General features: G+C 41.0%; 1 protein-coding gene across 1 annotated transcript in view; it reads left to right on the forward strand.

The window, feature by feature from the left end:
* The first annotated feature begins 8,776 nt into the window (after nucleotides 1–8,776).
* The window catches only part of DPYS (dihydropyrimidinase), a 30,707-nt gene continuing 20,043 nt past the window's right edge, over nucleotides 8,777–19,440 (forward strand). The window contains exons 1-4 of the mRNA XM_009810293.2: nucleotides 8,777–9,046; nucleotides 12,882–13,040; nucleotides 15,234–15,413; nucleotides 16,569–16,758. Coding sequence (XP_009808595.2) covers nucleotides 8,777–9,046; nucleotides 12,882–13,040; nucleotides 15,234–15,413; nucleotides 16,569–16,758 — 799 coding nt within the window. The remainder of the gene's footprint in view (nucleotides 9,047–12,881; nucleotides 13,041–15,233; nucleotides 15,414–16,568; nucleotides 16,759–19,440) is intronic.

Here is a 19,440-nt window from a genome sequence, read left to right on the forward strand (position 1 = left end):
TTGAGGGTTTTTTGTTTGGTTTGTTTTTACTGAGACTTCCATTTAGTCATATTACTTCATTTCTTTTTATTCTGGAGAGCTTGAATTAGTGTTTTGTTTACATGATTCTTAATTTAGTTGTGCTACAATGCTAGGGAATTTTGAACAGAAGTCAGAATGATTCATTATGAAATTATGTTATTTTCTGTAATAAATCCCTTTCATCTGAAAGCTTTGAAGAATGTAGGTTATTGTGAGGCAAGTTTTCTCCTCATGTAAAGCGTTCTAAGCATGGAAGGAGTTTGTCATTGTTCCTTTTCACATATCACACTTCTCTTATCATTTGATTTGCATTGAAACATTAAGGGAGCTGACTGAGCTTCCGATGCTGCAAGGGCTTGTTTTGTTTCCAAATTAAAGTCCATTTTCAGTACAAGTTCAGCAAGTATTGCTGATAACTCTTCTTTCAAAACAGGTTCCCAGAGAGGATGCTGGAATTAGGTACAGTATCTTGTGTTCCACTTCCTGTCCAAATGCCAAAGCAAGAACTTGTGGCAAAGCTTGGATTCAGTCTAGGGAAATCACTGTTCAAGTTTGGACACAAATGCTTTTTCAGTGAGTCTTTACATTAAATACTCGCTGCTGATCAAAGTTAATCACGGCTTTTCCTGTTGGGATGTTTTTGCTTCCTTTCTGAAAAGTGAATGTTTACTGGCCTGTTTCATTCTCCTGCAGCTATTCGACTGCTGCAGTTGTCCTGAGGAAGTACTGCATATTTCCCATAAATCTTATTTTAAGTCAACGGCTTTAATCTTTTGTAGTTGTGATGAGGCTTTTTGTGGGGTGTCTTCTGTTGGTTTGTGGGTTGTTTTTTTTTCTGTATCTCTTCTTCCTCACCTGTGGGTTTCTGAAAATAAGCTGTTGGTAACTGAACTCCAGGACATCAGCTACAATTCAACTGCCCGAAATGGGGTATGTTCTGAAAGGACAAAGGAGAAGTCTGTCTTGTCCCTTTGCCAAGTCACTGAAAGTATGGAGAGGTAAGCAGATCAATAGTGAAAACTCTTTCCCTTTTATCCTCTTTCAGGATTTGACTACTGTAGTTAAGTTTTCCCTCATCAAAGTAAATTTAAGTCCATAATTACTGGACTTGATATCGAGTAGTTTTATAGCACAACATTGCTTTCATGTCAATGTATTTGTCCAGTTGAGGCTTCTATTCACATCCAGTACCACACTGTGGTCTCTCTGGTGAATAGTAGTAACTTGGGGGAAGAGAATGTAGTAGTCACTAAATTGAAGTATTATCTAACAATTTGGATAGACAAAGACTTCCTCCATCACTGACAGGAAATGAGAGAAGTAGCTCTATAAGCAATCTAGTTTAGTGATTCCTAATTGTGCTTTGAGAAAGAGCATTTGGGGAAAGCCAGCATTAACAAAATGTAGCTAATCTTTGGGAATATCCAGGCACAAATTCATGTTTGTAATATTTCCCCATGCACACTGAAATCTAGCAAAAGAGTTTGGCTTTCAGCATTAGTTCCTCCTTGTGATCAAGTTGCATCGTATTATTGAAGTACCAAAGAAAAGATACAGCCTGAAATACTTCACTTGCATTCAGTTTGAAAGATTATTCCACATTACAGTCACCCTGTACGCTGCTTGTGCAGGAAGGAAAAGGATGGAACACAGGAGGCAAAAAAATTAAGATGAAAAGATGAGTCACTGTATCTTGAATTTGAATGATGGGAGTGTTGTAATAAAATGGACTAGAAACTTTAAAGGAATATAATTGTAATCTATTACATTGCACAAAGGATTTTTTTTTTTTATGAGATAAGCCATTGTAGGAGATCCCCCAAAAAATAAGTCAGAATGGATAGGGCACGTCAAATCAGGAACGTGTAAGAGAAGGGAAGGAGGAGTTCTGGTTCATGGTGCACTTCCTAACAAATCATAATGGTCCTTTATATTTTGCATAAGAAACAACGGAATAAGCTTGTGCTAAGGAATAAGGAAAATACCCCTGAAATAAGGATACATTGTAGATACTACCTAACAGGTATCTGAACCCAGAGCAGGTATCTCTGATTCTGTCACAGCATTGTTGACTTGTGGTGTTACAGAGGTAAGGCAGAATAATTAGTAGAATTGCATTCGTACCTTTGCAACCAAATAGTCATGTATCTAAAGGTATGCCAACAGAAATGCAGAAATAATTTTTAGCTGCTTCTCCAGGTGTAGAAAATTGAGCAAGAACAATTGGTAAAATTTATTGGTTTAAACCTGTCATCTTTCCTATGGTCAGTTAAGAAGGACCTTTGACAGCCACAGTTAGAGGAAGTGGTTCTGGTGCACCAGATGAGAAACAAAGGTAGGAGCGATATACAGGATAGTGAGGAAGATCATAAACAGACATCTTATTTCTGCAGTGGTATGGCAAGGAACAGAGGTGTTCAGTTTTGCTTTTTCTTGCCTGGTATGTTGGGCAGCAGTTATTATTCTGACTTCACGCTCCTTCAAAAGAGAGATGTTGAGGTTGAGAATTGGCCAAAAGAATATAAATAATATTGTGCAGTGTTTTTCTAGATAATGCATTAGTAAAAATAACAATTTCCAAAGGAAGCTAATCTCTGTGCTTTTGTGGTTATGTTTCTTGGAGTTCAAAAAAATCCTACCCATGAACTGGCTTTCTTTGGCTGAGATTATCCACCAGGAAGCAACTGACAGATCTGATGAGTCTTTTTTTAACCAGAATGTCCTGAGACCTAGAACTTCAATGCCCAAGTTGAACTGCCTTTGTGGTCTCACAGTTTTTTAGAAGGTGGCCATTTTACTGGACCCTTATTAAGCCACTATGGGAAATGAATAATGAAAAGAGCATCGTATTAGGGGTTCTTAGATGCTCTTCTGCTGGGTTCCTAGTCTTTCTTTCCTCTTCCTTGGTTGTGCTGTCTGTGATTCTGTGACTTGTGTTGAGCAAGTTCAAGGAGCACTTGGCATAAGGCACTTGGCACTTTCATAAGGCACTTGGCCTTATGAAAATGAGAGAGAACAGTCACTACCTATTGTTGCTTTAAAAAGTAGGATGGTCTTCAGCACATGCAACAGCTGTGGCTGCCTGCTTTCGTGTCACAGATGTGGGGCCCAAGGCTGGGTGCTAATGGGCTGCAGCATCACTTCCAATGTATTTGGGGAAAGACTGGCACTAGAGCTTGGATGTGGCCCAGTACCTACACTAAGGAGAGAATATTTATAATTGTACAGAAGATGTGGAACTACAGGATTCAACTCCTTTCATAATCTTTTTTTAGCCCTGTTTTATTATAGGAAAGCAATAGGGTGTACTTGCTAGTTTTGGAAAGCATTTACAACTGAAGAAGCCTTTAGAGATTAGATTTTAGAATATCACCACTTGTTTGTCTCCGTCTCATGAAAGTAGCACCAGATTGTTCAGAAAACTAGTTGTGATGTTTTGACAAGGGGCACCTGACTGTTGTCACAATCATGAAGACTTTCCAGGTGCAATTACATTGAGACATGATTTTATTGAATGAGTATTAAATTCCCCCTGCAGAAAAGAGGACTGTGAAAGTAAATCCATGTGAACAGGTGTTATGGATTCTTTACAGGAATTGCAGAGAAATGCCTACTGAGTATTCAAAGTACTTCTGACTTTCTGAATATGGGAAGAGATAACCATTTGTTCCCTTCTGCAAATCCAGTTCACCTCAAACTGACACATCTTTACACCGATTGTCCAAAACCAACTGCTTTATCCAGCATTACTGAAAGTTGGTTGTATCCCTTCTGTTAATTTTCTTGCATTGAAAATCTGGTTCATGATCCAGTCTTTCCTCCTTAGAAGAAAGTTGTCAAAAACGGAAAATATGATTAGTAACACATCTTCATTAGCTGAGCTTTCTCCGCACTGCTCATCATCAGTCTCTAGTTTCCTTCATAAAACATCTTTATTGTTCGTCAAAAAGCCTATTTGTCTGCATCTCCTGCATTTTGAGATACATCTCTGTTTCACCGACTTTTATCTGAAGCTTAATGCCACTAAGAATATTTGGGTTAAGAAAAAGCTGAAGACTGAGCGATGATACAAGGGCTTTTCAGAAATAGGGTATGGTAGAAAGGATGTGAAAATAGAAGCAAAGGGAGGATAGGAGTAAGATGGGATAATTACAGCAGAAGATAGAAATTAATAATGTTTTATGCTGGGAGGTAGCAGTTAAAGGTTCCAGGGGGAGGTGGGTGAGTGAGTGTGTCTCAGAAGACTTTAAACTGATTGTGTCTTCATTATAATGACTTTTAGAAGATATCCTCAAGGTCTTCTGAATGTTCCAAACTTCAGTCATCCATTTCTTGCAAACCTATTCCTTAATTTGCTGAATTATTTTCTTTTGGTAAATAATAGATGTGGATTGGGTTTTCTTCAGGGTTCTTCATCTTAAAATTAAATCAGTTAAGTTAATCATTAGGTTACTGAGAAACCTCTTTGATCATACTTCCGTGATAACTAGACTAAACAAGACATTCCAAAGTTTAGATTTCCAGGATTATTTGCTTTGCTACCGACCACAAAAGCATTAGCATAAGATTCAAGTTCAGGGTTGCAACTGATGACTTTCTGTGATGTCTCTCCAATCATTGAACTACTATGTAATATTTTAGGATAAGTAAATGTTTCTTAACTGGAAAGTTCTCTGCACATTTGTTGTGGTTTAAGCCTAGCTGGCAGCTAAGCACTGCACAGCCACTCGCTTGCTCCCCCCCAGCAGGATGGGGGAGAGAAGTGGAAGGGCGAAAGTGAGAAAACTCGTCGGTTTGAGATAAAGACAGTTTAATAGGTAAAGCAAAAGCTGCACAAGCAAGCAAAACAAAATAAGGAATTCATTCACTACTTCCCATTGGCAGGCAGGTATTTAGAGCCATCTCCAGGAAAGCAGGGCTCCATCACACGTAACTGTTACTTTGGAAGACAAATGCCATCACTCTGAACATCCTCCCCTTCCTCCTTCTTCCCCCAGGTTTTATTGCTGAGCATGACATTAAATGGTATGCGGTATCCTTTTGGTCAGCTATGTCCCCTCCCAATTACTTGTGCACCCCCAGCCCACTCGCTGGTGGGGCGGTGTGAGGAACAGAAAAGGCCTTGACTCTGTGTAAGCACTGCTCAGCAGTAACTAAAACATCCCTGCTCTATCAACACTGTTTTCAGCACAAATCCAAAACATAGCCCCATACAAACTACTATGATGAAAATTAACTCTCTCCCAGCCCAAACCAGTACAACAGTGTGGAGTCAACCACTGATTACAGAACAAAGATTTGTTTTAAATGGTGCAAAGAGAAGGATAAAGAGTAAAATGTTTTGTGGGTGAGTGAAGGTTACAAGGCCAATTAGGAGCCAGAAGCATTGTTGCAGCTGGAACACGTATTCAGTGATCACTAAGAATATGGGGACAGTTGTCTTCTCACAGTATTATAAGGATTATTTCTGTCCCACAGGTGGTATTTCAGACCATTCTTTCCAGGGACAGCCGAGCTGTGAAAAAAACAAATATTTACTAAATGTACATAAATGCAGCTGATGTGAGATTATCTTGTTGGTCTAAATGGACTAAATAAAAGGATTGCTTAGACAGAATGTCATTATCTACCAATAACCTATTTAATGTGTTCAAATCCACCTGTGGGATAAATTCAGTTTTCCTAGGCACAATATTGTAAGACCTGATACTCAATTACTTTGTCGGTTTGTGGGACCTGCAGCTCTGAGTTGGGCATGAAGTTAGAGGCGGGAAGGTTGAGGCACTTAAGAGTAGGATCCACAAAGTCTGTATTAGCCAGGAGGAAATCGGAGGAGGGGAAACGGAGCTCAAGCCTGATGCTGTTCAGAAACAGGGGTAAATAGGATTTTGAGCTGTGCTATTCTTCATGCATTTTGGTGTCAAATTCATGTCAGCTCTTTCCTGTGTGACACAGAAAAAAAAGGGAACTGAATACCCTGGTGCTTACCATAGTCTGCTGTGATGTGGCAGGCCTGCCTTCAAATCTCCCTCTGCGCAATTTGCAGGAAGGATTTGAGCAGGAACAGTTTACCACTGCCACTAGCCCAAGAGCATACTTGGAGGTGATTATCTAGGTCTGTCACGTAGAAACTCGTTTTGCAGAAATAACTAAATAATCATTGGCCAGGAAGAACTAGTAAGAAAATGATTATTTTAGGTTGGCAGTTTCGGCACCGAGCTGGGAGATTCAGGGTGAAGCCTCTTTTCCAATAAATACTGAAAAATTTGTTGATGCTGTTCCACATGAAATTATTAAATACCCATTGGGACAGGCATATGAACCTGACTGCTACACCCCATATGACTGCACATGATCGAATGAACCTCTTTCTTTGCCACCCCCTCTCCTCACTTATCAAATGTCACTTCATTAAACTTCTGCACCCTCATCTCAGATCCCCAGCAGTCTGGCTATTCAGGTGCCCATCTGCATGGTGGGAGAAATGGGTTCATTGCCTCAGCAGCAGCAGAGTTTCAAAGTATACCCCTGTTATCCCCTTTTCGGTGCCCACCTGGGCCTCTTCCATCCTCACTCTCAAATGTTCACAATTCCTGTCTTAAAGCGCCACAGTTTGACTTCCCCCCTGCGTCTTTATTCCCCAACTCTTCATCTGAATAATCATACTGCTGAAAATCACCTGTTCCTGGCTCATCAATACCATTGTAATTAGTGAGCTAGAGTTCCTGCCTGAATTCCCACCACAGTACCTTGATCCTTTTCTTTTTACCAGCTTTAAATGCAGCAGACGTGGTAGGTGCAGGTTGTCCTTTCCTGCCCGTTCAGCACCACGCAGCTGCCCCGGAAGCCTTGGGGCATTTCACTTTGTTGTTCTCATTCTCTGCTTCGCTTTTCCAAGTGAGTTTTGACCTTTTCCGTTGCTGTGTGGTGTGATGAATCCCAGCGGGCCTTTATCCCACCGCACAAAGGGGAGGTGTAAGAATAGGCAATTTTGGATGAGCAGATACACAGGCAAACATCTGGTACTGCTCTCCTATCCACTGGTAGAAAAGGAACAAAGGTGACACACTGATGGGAAAGGGAGCATTTTCCAAATCTAGTGTCATTTGTCCGAGAGTCTTTTTGGCAGCCTATGTGTACACCCTCCCATGGCCCCCACAGACAACACTCTGTCTTCTGAAGCCACTGTTGCTGAACTGGAAGAGGTTGAGGGGATGAAGATGCCGGTTCTCAGCAGATTCAGGGACATGCCTGAGCAGCGTCACTGCTGAGTAGGCAAACCCCGGGATACGGGAGGAGGTAAGCAGGGAAAGTCCATAGAAGCAAGTACCTCTGGGATGGTGTAGAGCAGGTCTTTCCTCTTCTGCTCCTTTCTAGACACCTTAATTTTACTTTCCCACCTCTTTTTCCGGCTCTGTATTTTGAAAGGCACAAGCCGCCTCTCCCAGCCAGGGTCACGCCAGCCCTGCATGAAACACACGGCAGATCACAGAATCACAGAATCACTACAGTTGGAAAAGACCTGTAAGATCATCAAATCCAACCTGGAAAGATCTCACTGCCCAGCGGCGGCATCCGCCGCCCCGGCCCTGGGGAAGGGGCCCCCCTCCGGCGGGGGAGGCGCGAGGGGTCGGGCACAGCCCGGCGCGGCTGGCGGGGGACGGCGGTTGCTGCCTGCGCGGGCCGGAGCCGGGGCCGGGCGGGGCCGCCGGCCGTTCTGCGGGCAACAGTGCGGGGGGGCGCAGCGGGCAGCGGCCGGCCCGAGCACGGCGGGCGGCGGCCGCGGGGGCGGTGGTGCAGATGGCGCACGGCAGCAGCTACCGGAAGATGATTTTCACGTGGTCCTGAGACAGCGGCCACTCGGCCATGGCGCGTGAGCGTGCTGCTGAGCGGGTGAGGGGAGGCGTCGGCAGCCTCCGGCAGTCCCCGAGCGGCTTCCCACTTCGGCCCCGTGTGCTGTCCAAGTAGTGGCATTGAGGGGTGGGGGGTGTCTGTGTTTGCCTCCTGAGGGTTGTGTGTCCCAAATCATCTGAGACACAGCTCGGGAGCAGGTGGTGATGCCTGGTGTGCTCCGTCGGTCGCTCAGTCCCATGGCAGCAGAGTGGACGCCACCATAGCGGCCTGCGGGGGCGCGGCTGAGGCGGGTGCGACGCTTGGAGCACCGCAGCCCTGCGCTTTCCCAGCCCCTCTGCACAGGCAGGACTCACAGGCTCCCCGGACACCGCAGCAGGGAGCTCAGGTCACCCTTGGGCTCCCTGGCCACTTCTGTAGAGAGCTCAGGTCACCCTGGGTTTCCTGAAACCCCGTTGCAAAGAGCTTGTGTCTCCTTTGGGCATCACACACTGATGAATGACCACACTTTCAAAACGGCCCTGCACGTTTCAAACCTTGGGGTGTACAGGGCAGGCTGGAGTGAGCACCGTGACAACCCAGCTGGACCCTCCGGAAAGCCTGGCCTCACTTTCTCCAGGCAAAGCATCTGGAGCAGCAAGGGCCCCAAGCCAGTGCTCTGCCACCAGCCTGTGCACCCGCTCGCTGCACTCACCGGGCACTGGTGCTTCGCTGGAGGCGGTAGGTGGAGCTGCCAAGGGCAGAGGGGGCAATTCCTCTGGTGTCTGTTCAAATAGCACTGTGTGGTGTGTGTTTAGGGCCATTTGGAGATAACTGCTGCTCTGATAGAAGGGCGGGCTTTGAAATACTCTCAGGGAAGAGCAGCTTTCTGAGCTGAGGCCTAACTCTCGCCTTCTAGGCTCCCATGCCACGCCAAAACCTGGCTCAGCAGAGACTTTTGATCAAGGGGGGAAAAGTCGTGAACGATGACCACTCTGTGGTGGCTGATGTGTACGTGGAAGACGGAGTGGTGCAGCAAGTGGGACCGAACCTAAACCCTGAGCCACAAACTGGACTCGTCGTGCTGGATGCAGCCAACAAGCTGGTGATCCCTGGGGGCATCGATACTCATACACACATGCAGTTCCCTTTTATGGGTAGCAGGTCAAAAGATGACTTCTATACAGGAACCAAGGTGGGTGCACATATGCATGTCTGTGTGTGCATCTGGGCTTTCTCAGAAGGGGATGTCTGCTGGTTATTCAATATTACTTCTAAAAGAGAGAATAGAGTGTGAGTCGAGCACAGGCAGTTGTTACTGTCCCTTGGCTGGGACATTGTAATAAGCGGTTAGAGTGCTCAGAGGTCCACCTTCAACCAGTATGTTGCTTGGATTCCTTCAGAGACTTCTCTGGCTGTGGGTGGCAAGTGTTAAGCACAGTCGTTTACCCTGGCTGTCGCCATGCTTTGGTACATGCAACAAGCTTTATACTTTTCTGAGCAAAGGTTAACTAAAGCAACAGTTTAACTCCCCAGTGCATTTGGAGGACTTCTGTGGTAATCTGATCTTTCTCCTCCTTTAGCATGAGGGAATGAAAGTTTTTCTTGTTATTCACTTCTGTCCTTACGGTGTCCCTCAGTGAAAGTCCAGTTCAAACACACTTTCTAAAAGTATCTAATTTCTCCCAGTTTTACACTTGGAGTTCTTTTTTTCAGCTTTTTAGCTGATCTCATTACATTCCCTGCATTAGCACTGTATCAATTACTAGTATTAACAGTATTCAACATCATCTTGAAACAGTAAAGACACTTATGCAGGGATCCCTAAAATTTGTAAGGTACTTTTCTAAGTGCTTTGCTGTGCTGGGTGAAATCCTTTGCACACAGAAGGGATCACATTGCCCTGTGAAATGGCTTGTCTGTCAGCCAGCATCTTCAGAGAGCCTGTTAAATCTTGTCCCTCTCATGGCAGAACTGGGGTTTGCTAAAAAGCAGAAAACGATGGTGCATCCCTTCTAAAGAAATGGGTTTCACTGATGTGCATTTTTTCTGATGTGCAAAATACTAATTTGCCTCTTTGAAATAGTTGAAATAAGCTAAATTCAACTCTTTTTAACAAATGATGTGGTGCAGTAACCACGTATCTATTAAGAACCTTTGAAGTTTGCAGTCCTGCTTAGATTGACTATTTAACGGAAAATTTCATTTCTTGCTTGCCCCATCCTGTCATGAGAGTGCGAGTTAGATTGAGTGGCATAATTGTACATTTCCATACTGTAATAAGGATTTGGCTTGTTTTAATGTTGAGCCCAGAGTACTGAAGGTAGGAGTACAAATGACCTGTATGCTATCCTCAAATTACTGGCATATTTCTTTCAATAACAATATTTATTCCAACTCAAGATAGATTTGCTGGCATTGCTGCTGTTACTTGGAATGGAAATACTTTACGCTGGATAGTTTTAAGCACTAGAACTGTTCTTCTCAATGAGCACAGAAGTTACAGTGGCTCATTATAACTGACTGTAATTATTCTGCAAAACTCTGGCAAAAAATCATTTTGTCCATCACAGCAGATCTTTCCTGCCATACCAAAATGGTTGCTATGTCAAACATAACATGTCTCTCCAATCAGATGTAAGACAAGATATAGAAGGAAAGCTACAGCATTGAATTTCTACCTCCAGAACTGCTAGCTGGAAAGGGATTATAAATTTGATCATGGGAATTTTTTTCCCCAAACTAAGTCTCTTCCATAGCTATCTGGTAGAAATGAGGGAATCTATTATTATATGGGCCTCACAATGCTGTCTTTTTCAGATGTCCATAGACAAGAAATATTTTTTGAAAAAAAATGTAGTTGCCAAAATGGCTTCACAAGCAGTTTTTGGACTTCACACTGCTTTTTGTGATAAATGGAGAGAAAAAAATCAAGTCCACAATGTCTGTTCTCCTTGCCTACAGACATCACAAAGTATGTTTCCTGGCTGAATGAAGTGCAGAATTTGATTTACATGATCTACAGTACATAAAAATGTATATTAATATTTTGTCATTTTCTGCTACAACCATCTCTTTCTCTGTGAAGACCATTTTTGTAAACTAATTATCAACAATGTATTTAGAAATTTGACATTGCAAGAGAAATCAAACAAATGTGACTTGCAGCCAGAAGATGATTTTGGTGGACAGGAGAAAACATGTAAAAGAAATAGCAATGACTGTGGCTTTCTCTTAAGATGTCTGCTTGAGGTGTAAGTGAACTCATTCTTCAAGTGCCTCCATTGACTTTAAAGGGAACTGAAGATGCAGACTAACTCAGATGTAGGTGCCTACACTGTAAATCCCAAATTAAAGGAGATAAATCATGTGCTAACTTGCAAAAGAAATTTCCGTTAGCATATAGGTTTTTTGAATAAATTTTTGAGGCACTGGACAGGGAAGCTGTAAATCATGGACTGCATACACAAAACAGGATGTCCAGATGGTCACTTTGGTGCCTAAAAGAAGACTCTAGATCCAGCCTAGTGATCAGATGTCAAAAAGTTCTATATTGTAGACCTTCTTAACCCAGGTCAAAGTGTGGCAAGTGTTCAGAGCTATTTACTTAGGGTCATGATTTGACAAATATTTTGGCAAGAGAAACAGAGAGACAAAGTTGTGTTCCAGCTATTGCAAAATATGCTACAATGATTAGCTAAGATTCACCCATTCAGTTAAATAAATAAAAGAACAGCATACCTCTTTTTACAAAGAGAGGGGAAAAAAGATGTTAGGGGAAAAAAGATACTTTGAGTGGAGTTGTGGAACCAATGACTTTTTTTTCTTGAAGTTTATAAATATTCTTTAATTCTAAATCCTATTTAACAAATAAGAAGTCAATCTGTCTTGTTGAAAAAAAAAATTGAGAATTTGAACAACTGCTCTTGGAGAAAATGTTCTGCTGAATTCATCACTGATTCACAAATGTTTATGTCACTCTCCAAACTTCTTTTTGCAAAATATACTGACATATTTACAAGTTTGCTTCTGATTGCTAAATGGAGAGAAGGAAGGGACTACTGGTTGATCTAGAAATAGGAAGAGTAATTTAGCATTAATTTGAACTGTGTATATTTTGATCTGAATTGGTTGTACCTGTTGTGCAAAGGGATGTTGTCCAGAGCAATAGAGAAGATTTCTCTGGGTAATTTGAAAGATTGCAACAATTACAGCAAAGGAATTTCTATATTGGATCAATATCTGTTAATAGAGGATTTGGTTTTTGGGAGTGACTAACAAAGATCCTTCAAAGGAAAAAAAAAAAGTAATTATTCAATTGTCCATAAAGGAGAGTGAAAATTATTGGTTAAAAAGCAATTTTTGATCCTCCATAAAGTAAATTTTTTGTTTATTTATTTACTTGTAAATATTTATATGGAGGATGTAAATACCTCATTCTCTTTCAAAACCTGCTATGCAGTTTTACTAAATGATACCCTGTCAGTAACAAAAATAATTTTAAACCACTTCAAAAATCCTTCTGGTGTTAGACAAGGGTTTGGGGATTTTCACACTGGATTTTCAAACTGAATCTGTTTTCTTTCGTTGTGTATCTGACCCTTAATACTTTCCTGTCACACGGGCTTGTTTTTTCAACCACGTAGACTCTGAGGAAGCATTTCTCAAGTTGACTTCTGGTGCTCTTCTTTCTCAGTGATCCTACCCACTTAAGGAAACTCACTGATGCATGAATGCTTCAGACTCATCTCCAAATCTTTGATAAGATTTTGTACATGTGCGAAAGCTTCTCTTTCAGTCTGAGAATTTCCCCATAATTCTCGTGAATACCTGTTTGAGAACATCCTTCTCAAAGGAGGTGAAATTAATCTCCACAATCATTTTGCAAATTCAGACTTTACTCAGGGAAACTCTTCAGTGGCTTTTGGCTTTTCAGTGTATCAAGATTAATTGTTGCACAGGGAATCGGAGAGGGTGGGAGGAAATTTGCATTCTCTCTGTTTGCTAAATAATAACTTTCTTGCTTTCAGGCTGCTATAGCAGGAGGAACCACTATGATCATCGATTTTGCCATCCCTCAGAAGGGCTGTTCTCTTATTGAAGCCTTTGATACGTGGAAAAGCTGGGCAGACCCTAAAGTCTGCTGTGATTATGCACTGCACGTGGCAGTTACGTGGTGGAGCAACAAGGTAGACACAATAGCTGATTTTCAGTTCCATGAATTGGTACCGCACCTGCTTTGAATTAGTCCTCATGTGCTAAATATAGCTTGCTGGCAGTGTAATAGTTATTGTATTTTTGTGTGTAAAAACTACATTTTAAATAGTCCACATCCTTCTAAAAGTTCATGTGTTTGAAAATATAAAGAAAGTCTGCAGATAGATAGCCTACATCTTTGGATAATACTAGACAAAGTTAAAGGAAAAGGAAGCAGTTGTGCAAGACCAAGACCAAGCAGGCCAGAGGAGGCAAGAGGTGTTTGCATAAATTTTGGCTTTTTTTACTTGAATGTTTGATAATCTATGCTCCTGTTGGGTCTTGGTGTTTTGTTGTTTTTTTTTTTTTTTTTTAATAAGAGTATACATGAAAAATACGGTACTTGACTTTATTTGTAAAGGAAGAGTTCTATTACTGAGTGACTGCAGTAATATCTCCTTAAAGTAAAGCAGGACTAGAGCCAATAATATGAGATTATCTAAAAAACCTTTTTGGAATTTATATATGTGTGAGAATCATCCTTGTTGTGTGAATGTTTGCTGATAGCCTGAAAGCTTTACTGAATAAATTAACTCTTCAGGTGCTTGACATCTATCTGAACCTGACCCAGGTTTTTAAAGACCACTTTGGCTCCTCAGAGAACATGCATCAGTATATAGATATATTAAGTAAATTAAATTTTTAAATAGGAGTACTTCTTCTAATTTTTAACTTTTAAAATGTATAAACCAAAGCCTTCATTCTGCAAACACCCCATCTTTGGTAGTCTGTGCACTGAGTACTAAATAGACTGACCCCAACTTGTGACTCAAAGCAAAGACATAAAATAAAATCTCCAGTGAAGTTTGAGGAATGTGCATTTGAAACAGCCTTAGTAGAGAACAGTGGAATTGTACTGAAAAATCCAATAAAAGTAGGGAGGTGTAAATCAATGAAATGTTCTGGTTTATGTTAAGAAGTTAACTGTTTTTAAAGGCCAGGATTGAAAGAAATAGAAAGGTCTGATGTTTTGTAGCTGTAAAAGACCTGGGTAAAGAAGACTTTGATATTTCATGCCCTTCTAATTAGCTACCATCATCTCCTCAGGATTTAAAGTATTGATTAAAAACATACATTATTTACAATGCCTTCCCTTAGTCATAGTAATTCATGAAGAAGAAAATAAATGGTGTGCCTCTATATTTGTGCCAGAGCAGGGCCTTATGTCAGGTATTTATTTGTTTGATAATTCCCACTCAAGATATGTTCCCATCCCTCCTCTGGATAAGTCCAGAAAATTTCCTTGAGTTTTGTATCAATCTCTCACCATTCTTGGGCAGATGCAACCAGATTATTAGAGAGAAGATGAAAAATATTGTTTTATTTTTTGAAAGGAATTCATCACATGGAAGTTGTAATAGCATGGCAGATACTTGTCAATTACTGTCACCATAATTCTACGGGGAAGGGAAAGCCAAAGTTAGGTAATGGATAGTTCTAGCTAACCAGCTGCACAAGAAACCTTTGGGCTAAAAGCTGCATCTTTCTTTCTTTCTTTGGGACATAAATATTTTGCTGGGCTTTGCAGATTCTAGCAGAAGCAGGGAATCCAATCAAGGAGTGCATATAAGAAAAAAAAGCAGGTTTGCATCTAGAGTTTTAGAGCCATTTTGTTTGATGACAAAATATTTCAAAAGGCTATGTGTTGTTTAGAGTCAGGACAAAGCTCTAGGAGATAAGATCTTTTCTGTTGCTTTGTTATTTGCCAGAAGCTGAAGCCTATTACGATCCAATTTTGAAAATAAATTTTGCACAAATCTCCATACTCTATAAGTTGGATACATTCACTGTAACATCGGACTGGGTGTTTTCATCATCAGGAGGTTTATTTGGAATAAAATTCTGCTTCACTATCTTTTGTAAAAAGCATTCCCTTCCTGCAGTTAGCTTGTGCCCCCAATATCTGCACTGCACTGGTACTGGTTTATACACATTGAGAATCAATTTGATACATGAAGAACAGTATAAGTCAGTCTTGAAATATGTGACTTAGGCTGTTTGGACTGAACATATGTTTGATGGGTGAGTAATGGCTCACCCTTCGTCCTTCCAATTTCTTTATACAAAATTATTAACAGGTAGAATATAATATTGCTGTTTTTTGAAAATTGCTGACTGTCTTTCAGGTGAAGGAAGAAATGAAAAGTCTTGTTCAAAACAAAGGCGTCAACTCCTTCAAGATGTTTATGGCCTATAAAGATCTATACATGGTCAATGATGAGGAGTTATATGCAGCCTTTTCCTGCTGTAAGGAACTTGGAGCAGTTGCTCAAGTCCATGCGGAGAATGGGGAGCTAATTGCACAGGTAGGCATTTGACATTTTGTCCATCAAAGTCAGGAATATAAATGGTCCTGTTATCTAAGCACTTCAATAGATGTATTAGTACCATCATTGTATCATAGGGAAAGGCTTTTCTACCCTGTTTTACTTCCATGGAACTGAAGACAAACTTCTTGTCCAAGATCCTAAAGGATGCTTGTGGTGGGCTAAGAAATTGTAACCTGGAGTCCTGCGTTCAGGGTAGGGACAGTAGTAGACAGGAGGGAAATGATCCTGTTATAATGAGAGTTAAACTTGCAGTATACTATATATACTTGCAATATGATATGTATACTTGACTGACAAAGAAAGCATCAGTCAGAGCCTGACCATCGACCAGGTCAAAGGGGGAGCACTTGGCCAAGTGTTTAGATGTCAGGTGTGGGATGCCTAACCCTAGGTCTCTCCAAACATAGTCAGCTCATCTAACAGGAACAAATCCAGAAGTACAGAGAAAGCTTCACTGACTGGGCACAAAAGTCTAAACGTCCCTCTACACATAGCTGGCCTCACCTAACGCTTGGTACTGCCATCTTAGTGCTGTGTGGAGGCACTGGGAGCATAACTACACTGATGTCCTTGAGTTTCTTCAACTATTCTAGTCAATAGTGCTTTGACTCTGCACCAGGTCACATAATGGAAATGAATTTATTGCTAAGTAATTTCAAATCAGCAAAGCATAAGTTCCTGGAATACAGTGGGGACAAAATCTTATGCCTCTTAAAACCTTGAAGCTTCATTCAGAGGCTCTGGATGTGTATCTTTGTGCTTAGTATGGATCTTTCAATTTTTTTTTTCCATTGAAGGGATAGTACTGTCATCTCAGTTACTGGCTGTGATCATTTAAGAGTACATATTGAGAGAGAGGTAGGATTTTCAAAAGTGGTGATTTATCGCTGCAAAGCAGTGGAGCATGTTCTCTGAAGTCACTTAGGTGTTCTGAGACCTGTGTTTATTGAGAGATATATTGGATTTCAGATAATACAACAATAACTTCTCTTGAAAAAAAATCATAACTGCCTTTTTTTTTTTTGCAAACTAGCTGCAGTGGCTGGTTTAGGATCCATTTGACTGACAGCATGCTCATGACACCATGGTTGCACTTTAACTGACTCTTACATGTTTTTGTGTGGTGTTCAGGGTGCAAAGAAGATGCTGGCAATGGGAATAACTGGCCCTGAGGGGCATGAGCTGTGTCGTCCTGAAGAAGTGGAAGCTGAAGCTACGCAGAGAGCAATTACCATAGCAAATGCTGTAAACTGCCCCCTTTTTGTAGTCCATGTAATGAGTAAATCTGCAGCAAGCGTGATAAGTAATGCACGAAGAGAAGGTAAAAGTCCTAGTTCTTTTATGCTTGGGCAGTGGCATTGTAGGAAGGGTCATGGAAAACCAAACGTAGCATCAGTGTCCTACTTGTCTTGGGTACCATAACCCTCAGAACATGGGTGATTTTCTTGGAGTGGGGTGTCTAAACTGTGTGTGAGTGTTGTGGGGCCCAAGGGCAGCTGAGCAGCGTGGAAGAACAGCAACTGGGATTAAGACTTTCCCTTCTCCCCAGGCAAACTTTTTCTCCTCTGTTCTATACTCCAAGGTCAAAGTGATGGCCAGGACAGCATTATTGCATTAAAAATGATGTGACCAGTCCAAGACAATATATGCTTTGCTATTGTCCTCTCTTGAGTTATAGTCTGCAAGCTATTATTACCAGCTACTTAGATGAGGAATTCTACAACAGACACCATACCATGTTTTTACAGACAGTGCCATGGCATGACCAGGACTCCTATTCACTGGGCAGTTAGAAATCATGGTGATGATAATAGTGTCTGAAAGCCTTGATGTCTTCCAGGGAAGGGTTTCTCAGGTCATGCACTGCAGGGTTCATAAATAGTTCTGGTCAGCCAAGGGAGCCTGACTGTCTTGACCATCTGTTGGGCAGGCTAGAAGCAGCCTGAAGGCTGTAGGGATTCAGGATGTTTAACCTCCTCATCTGTAAGTTCATCCAGAGCAGCCTGTGGAACCACAGTGCTGTGAGGACACATTATATGGTTAGAAGGAGCAGGCAGATGCCCATGATTTGGAGGTCCTAAAAGTTTGTGGAATATCTGTCCTCGTTATCTTTTTACATCTCAGCTTGTGTTCATCTGACCTAACATGAATTGCATACAGACCTCAGTTTCCTTGTTTCTTGACTTTACATAATGCTTACACTGGGGGCGTAGATTATCAATATCAAAATGCAGAGTATGAGAGCTTGAAGAAAGTGCAATCAAAACCAGCATGATATCATTGTGCTAGTACAGATGGATATGTTTATATGGAATATGTATTGATTATGACTTCTAGTAAGTCTTATCAGCAATTCAAATTTATAAAAGTATCTACCAGAGTATTTTTTACTAGCACATCTTTTGGTACTGTGCTGTATTAGATTCCTCCACTAGGTGACAGTGCTGCTGGTAATGTGGATTATATCCGTCAGTGTACATTCACAGGTGTGGTGTCAACATTAACTACAAGAAGCTGTAACAACAGTTAAAATACCCAGATTAAAGATGAAACACTGGCTGTGAACATAAAAGAGCTAAAATAGGAGGTGGTGTTTTATAACACAGTATTCAAGTGCAAAATTCTATGCTGATAGTAAATACTGTAAAATATTGTTAGGCATGTGTTGTAAGAATAGTCTGCAGTGCCAGTATGATAGCTGACTTGATAACAGTACGCTTCTTTGATGTGTAAAAAGAAGAAATTCGTACAACTTATGCTTATTATGGTGCAAATTGGATTTTATAGCTTCCTGGGTTCATTCAGTCAGAATCATCAATGCTTGCCTTTGTGCGTAGCAACATATAACATCTCTCCATAATTAATTTCTATTTGCATGGAAGTATACTGTGTAGGAAACAGAAATATAGGATTGATTAAGAAATTTCAAAAGATAGCTACTGTACCACAAAGATAGGTACAATTATAGTTTTTAATCAGACTGATCTGTATAAATCCTGGCAATTAGAAATTCATTGTTGTTAGTTTCAATAAAAGTTATTTTCCATTCTTCAATTAAAAATGTTAATACAAAACAAGGAGTTCCAGAAAAAAAAAATAAATTCTCAAAGTATTGTATGAATGACATAAATAAAACCCAGATATTTTGCTGAAAGATATTCAACTTGGACAGGTTAAAACCACTCTGATGTGAAAGCTGTGTAAAATAGAGGAAGGCTCTCAAGCATTTGAAATATTCACTCTAATGCAGTTTATTCATCTTTTCAAGATTATTTCTCCATCTTTTGATGCTAGCTTCCTGCTATTTACAATTGTGAAATTTTTTGTGTTCCTTTCCAAGCACTTAGCATGAAGTACAGCATATGGCTGCATATTCCTCCCTGCTCATGTCAGGGAAAGATTGATATCCCTTCCTATTCCATCACTGACCTCAAAAGGGGAGAAACTGATCTTCAGTGAGTGTAATCTGTTTTCTGGGTAACAGTGTGATACTAGAGGTGAAGCATTGCTTTTCAAATTCTGTGGGATGGTGATTTTCCTAGTCAAAAATGTAAGTCAGAGCCCAGTTCTTCTTTGTCCCTCATTTAGCTATACAAGGTGAACAATAATATTAGAGCTAGCGACCAAAGGCCTGATCCAGTTTGCTGAAGACAGTAGGCATAATTCTGTTGTCTTCAGTGAGCTATGACTCAGACCTTAAAGGCTAAAATCAATCATACAGACTGTAAAGGGATACTAGTTTTTATATGAGAATAAGCAAACTTTAGGGGAATCAAAGGAGTGACCATCTTTCCTTCTCCTCTCCATGCCAAAGTCCACCAGCTATGTCTGCTCTGATCTCCAGCAACACTGGTCACCGAAGGAAATCTTCAGATTGTAGCAGCATGTTTTTCATGTACATCAGCAACAGCTCCAATGCTGCTGAATACTCAACAGGAAATCCAAGATTTCCGCATTGTGACTGTGTTAAAGAGGGAGAGGTTAACTTATGCCCCAATTCTGT

The sequence above is a fragment of the Gavia stellata genome, chromosome 3, assembly GCF_030936135.1.
Source record: "Gavia stellata isolate bGavSte3 chromosome 3, bGavSte3.hap2, whole genome shotgun sequence".
Lineage (NCBI taxonomy): Eukaryota > Metazoa > Chordata > Aves > Gaviiformes > Gaviidae > Gavia > Gavia stellata.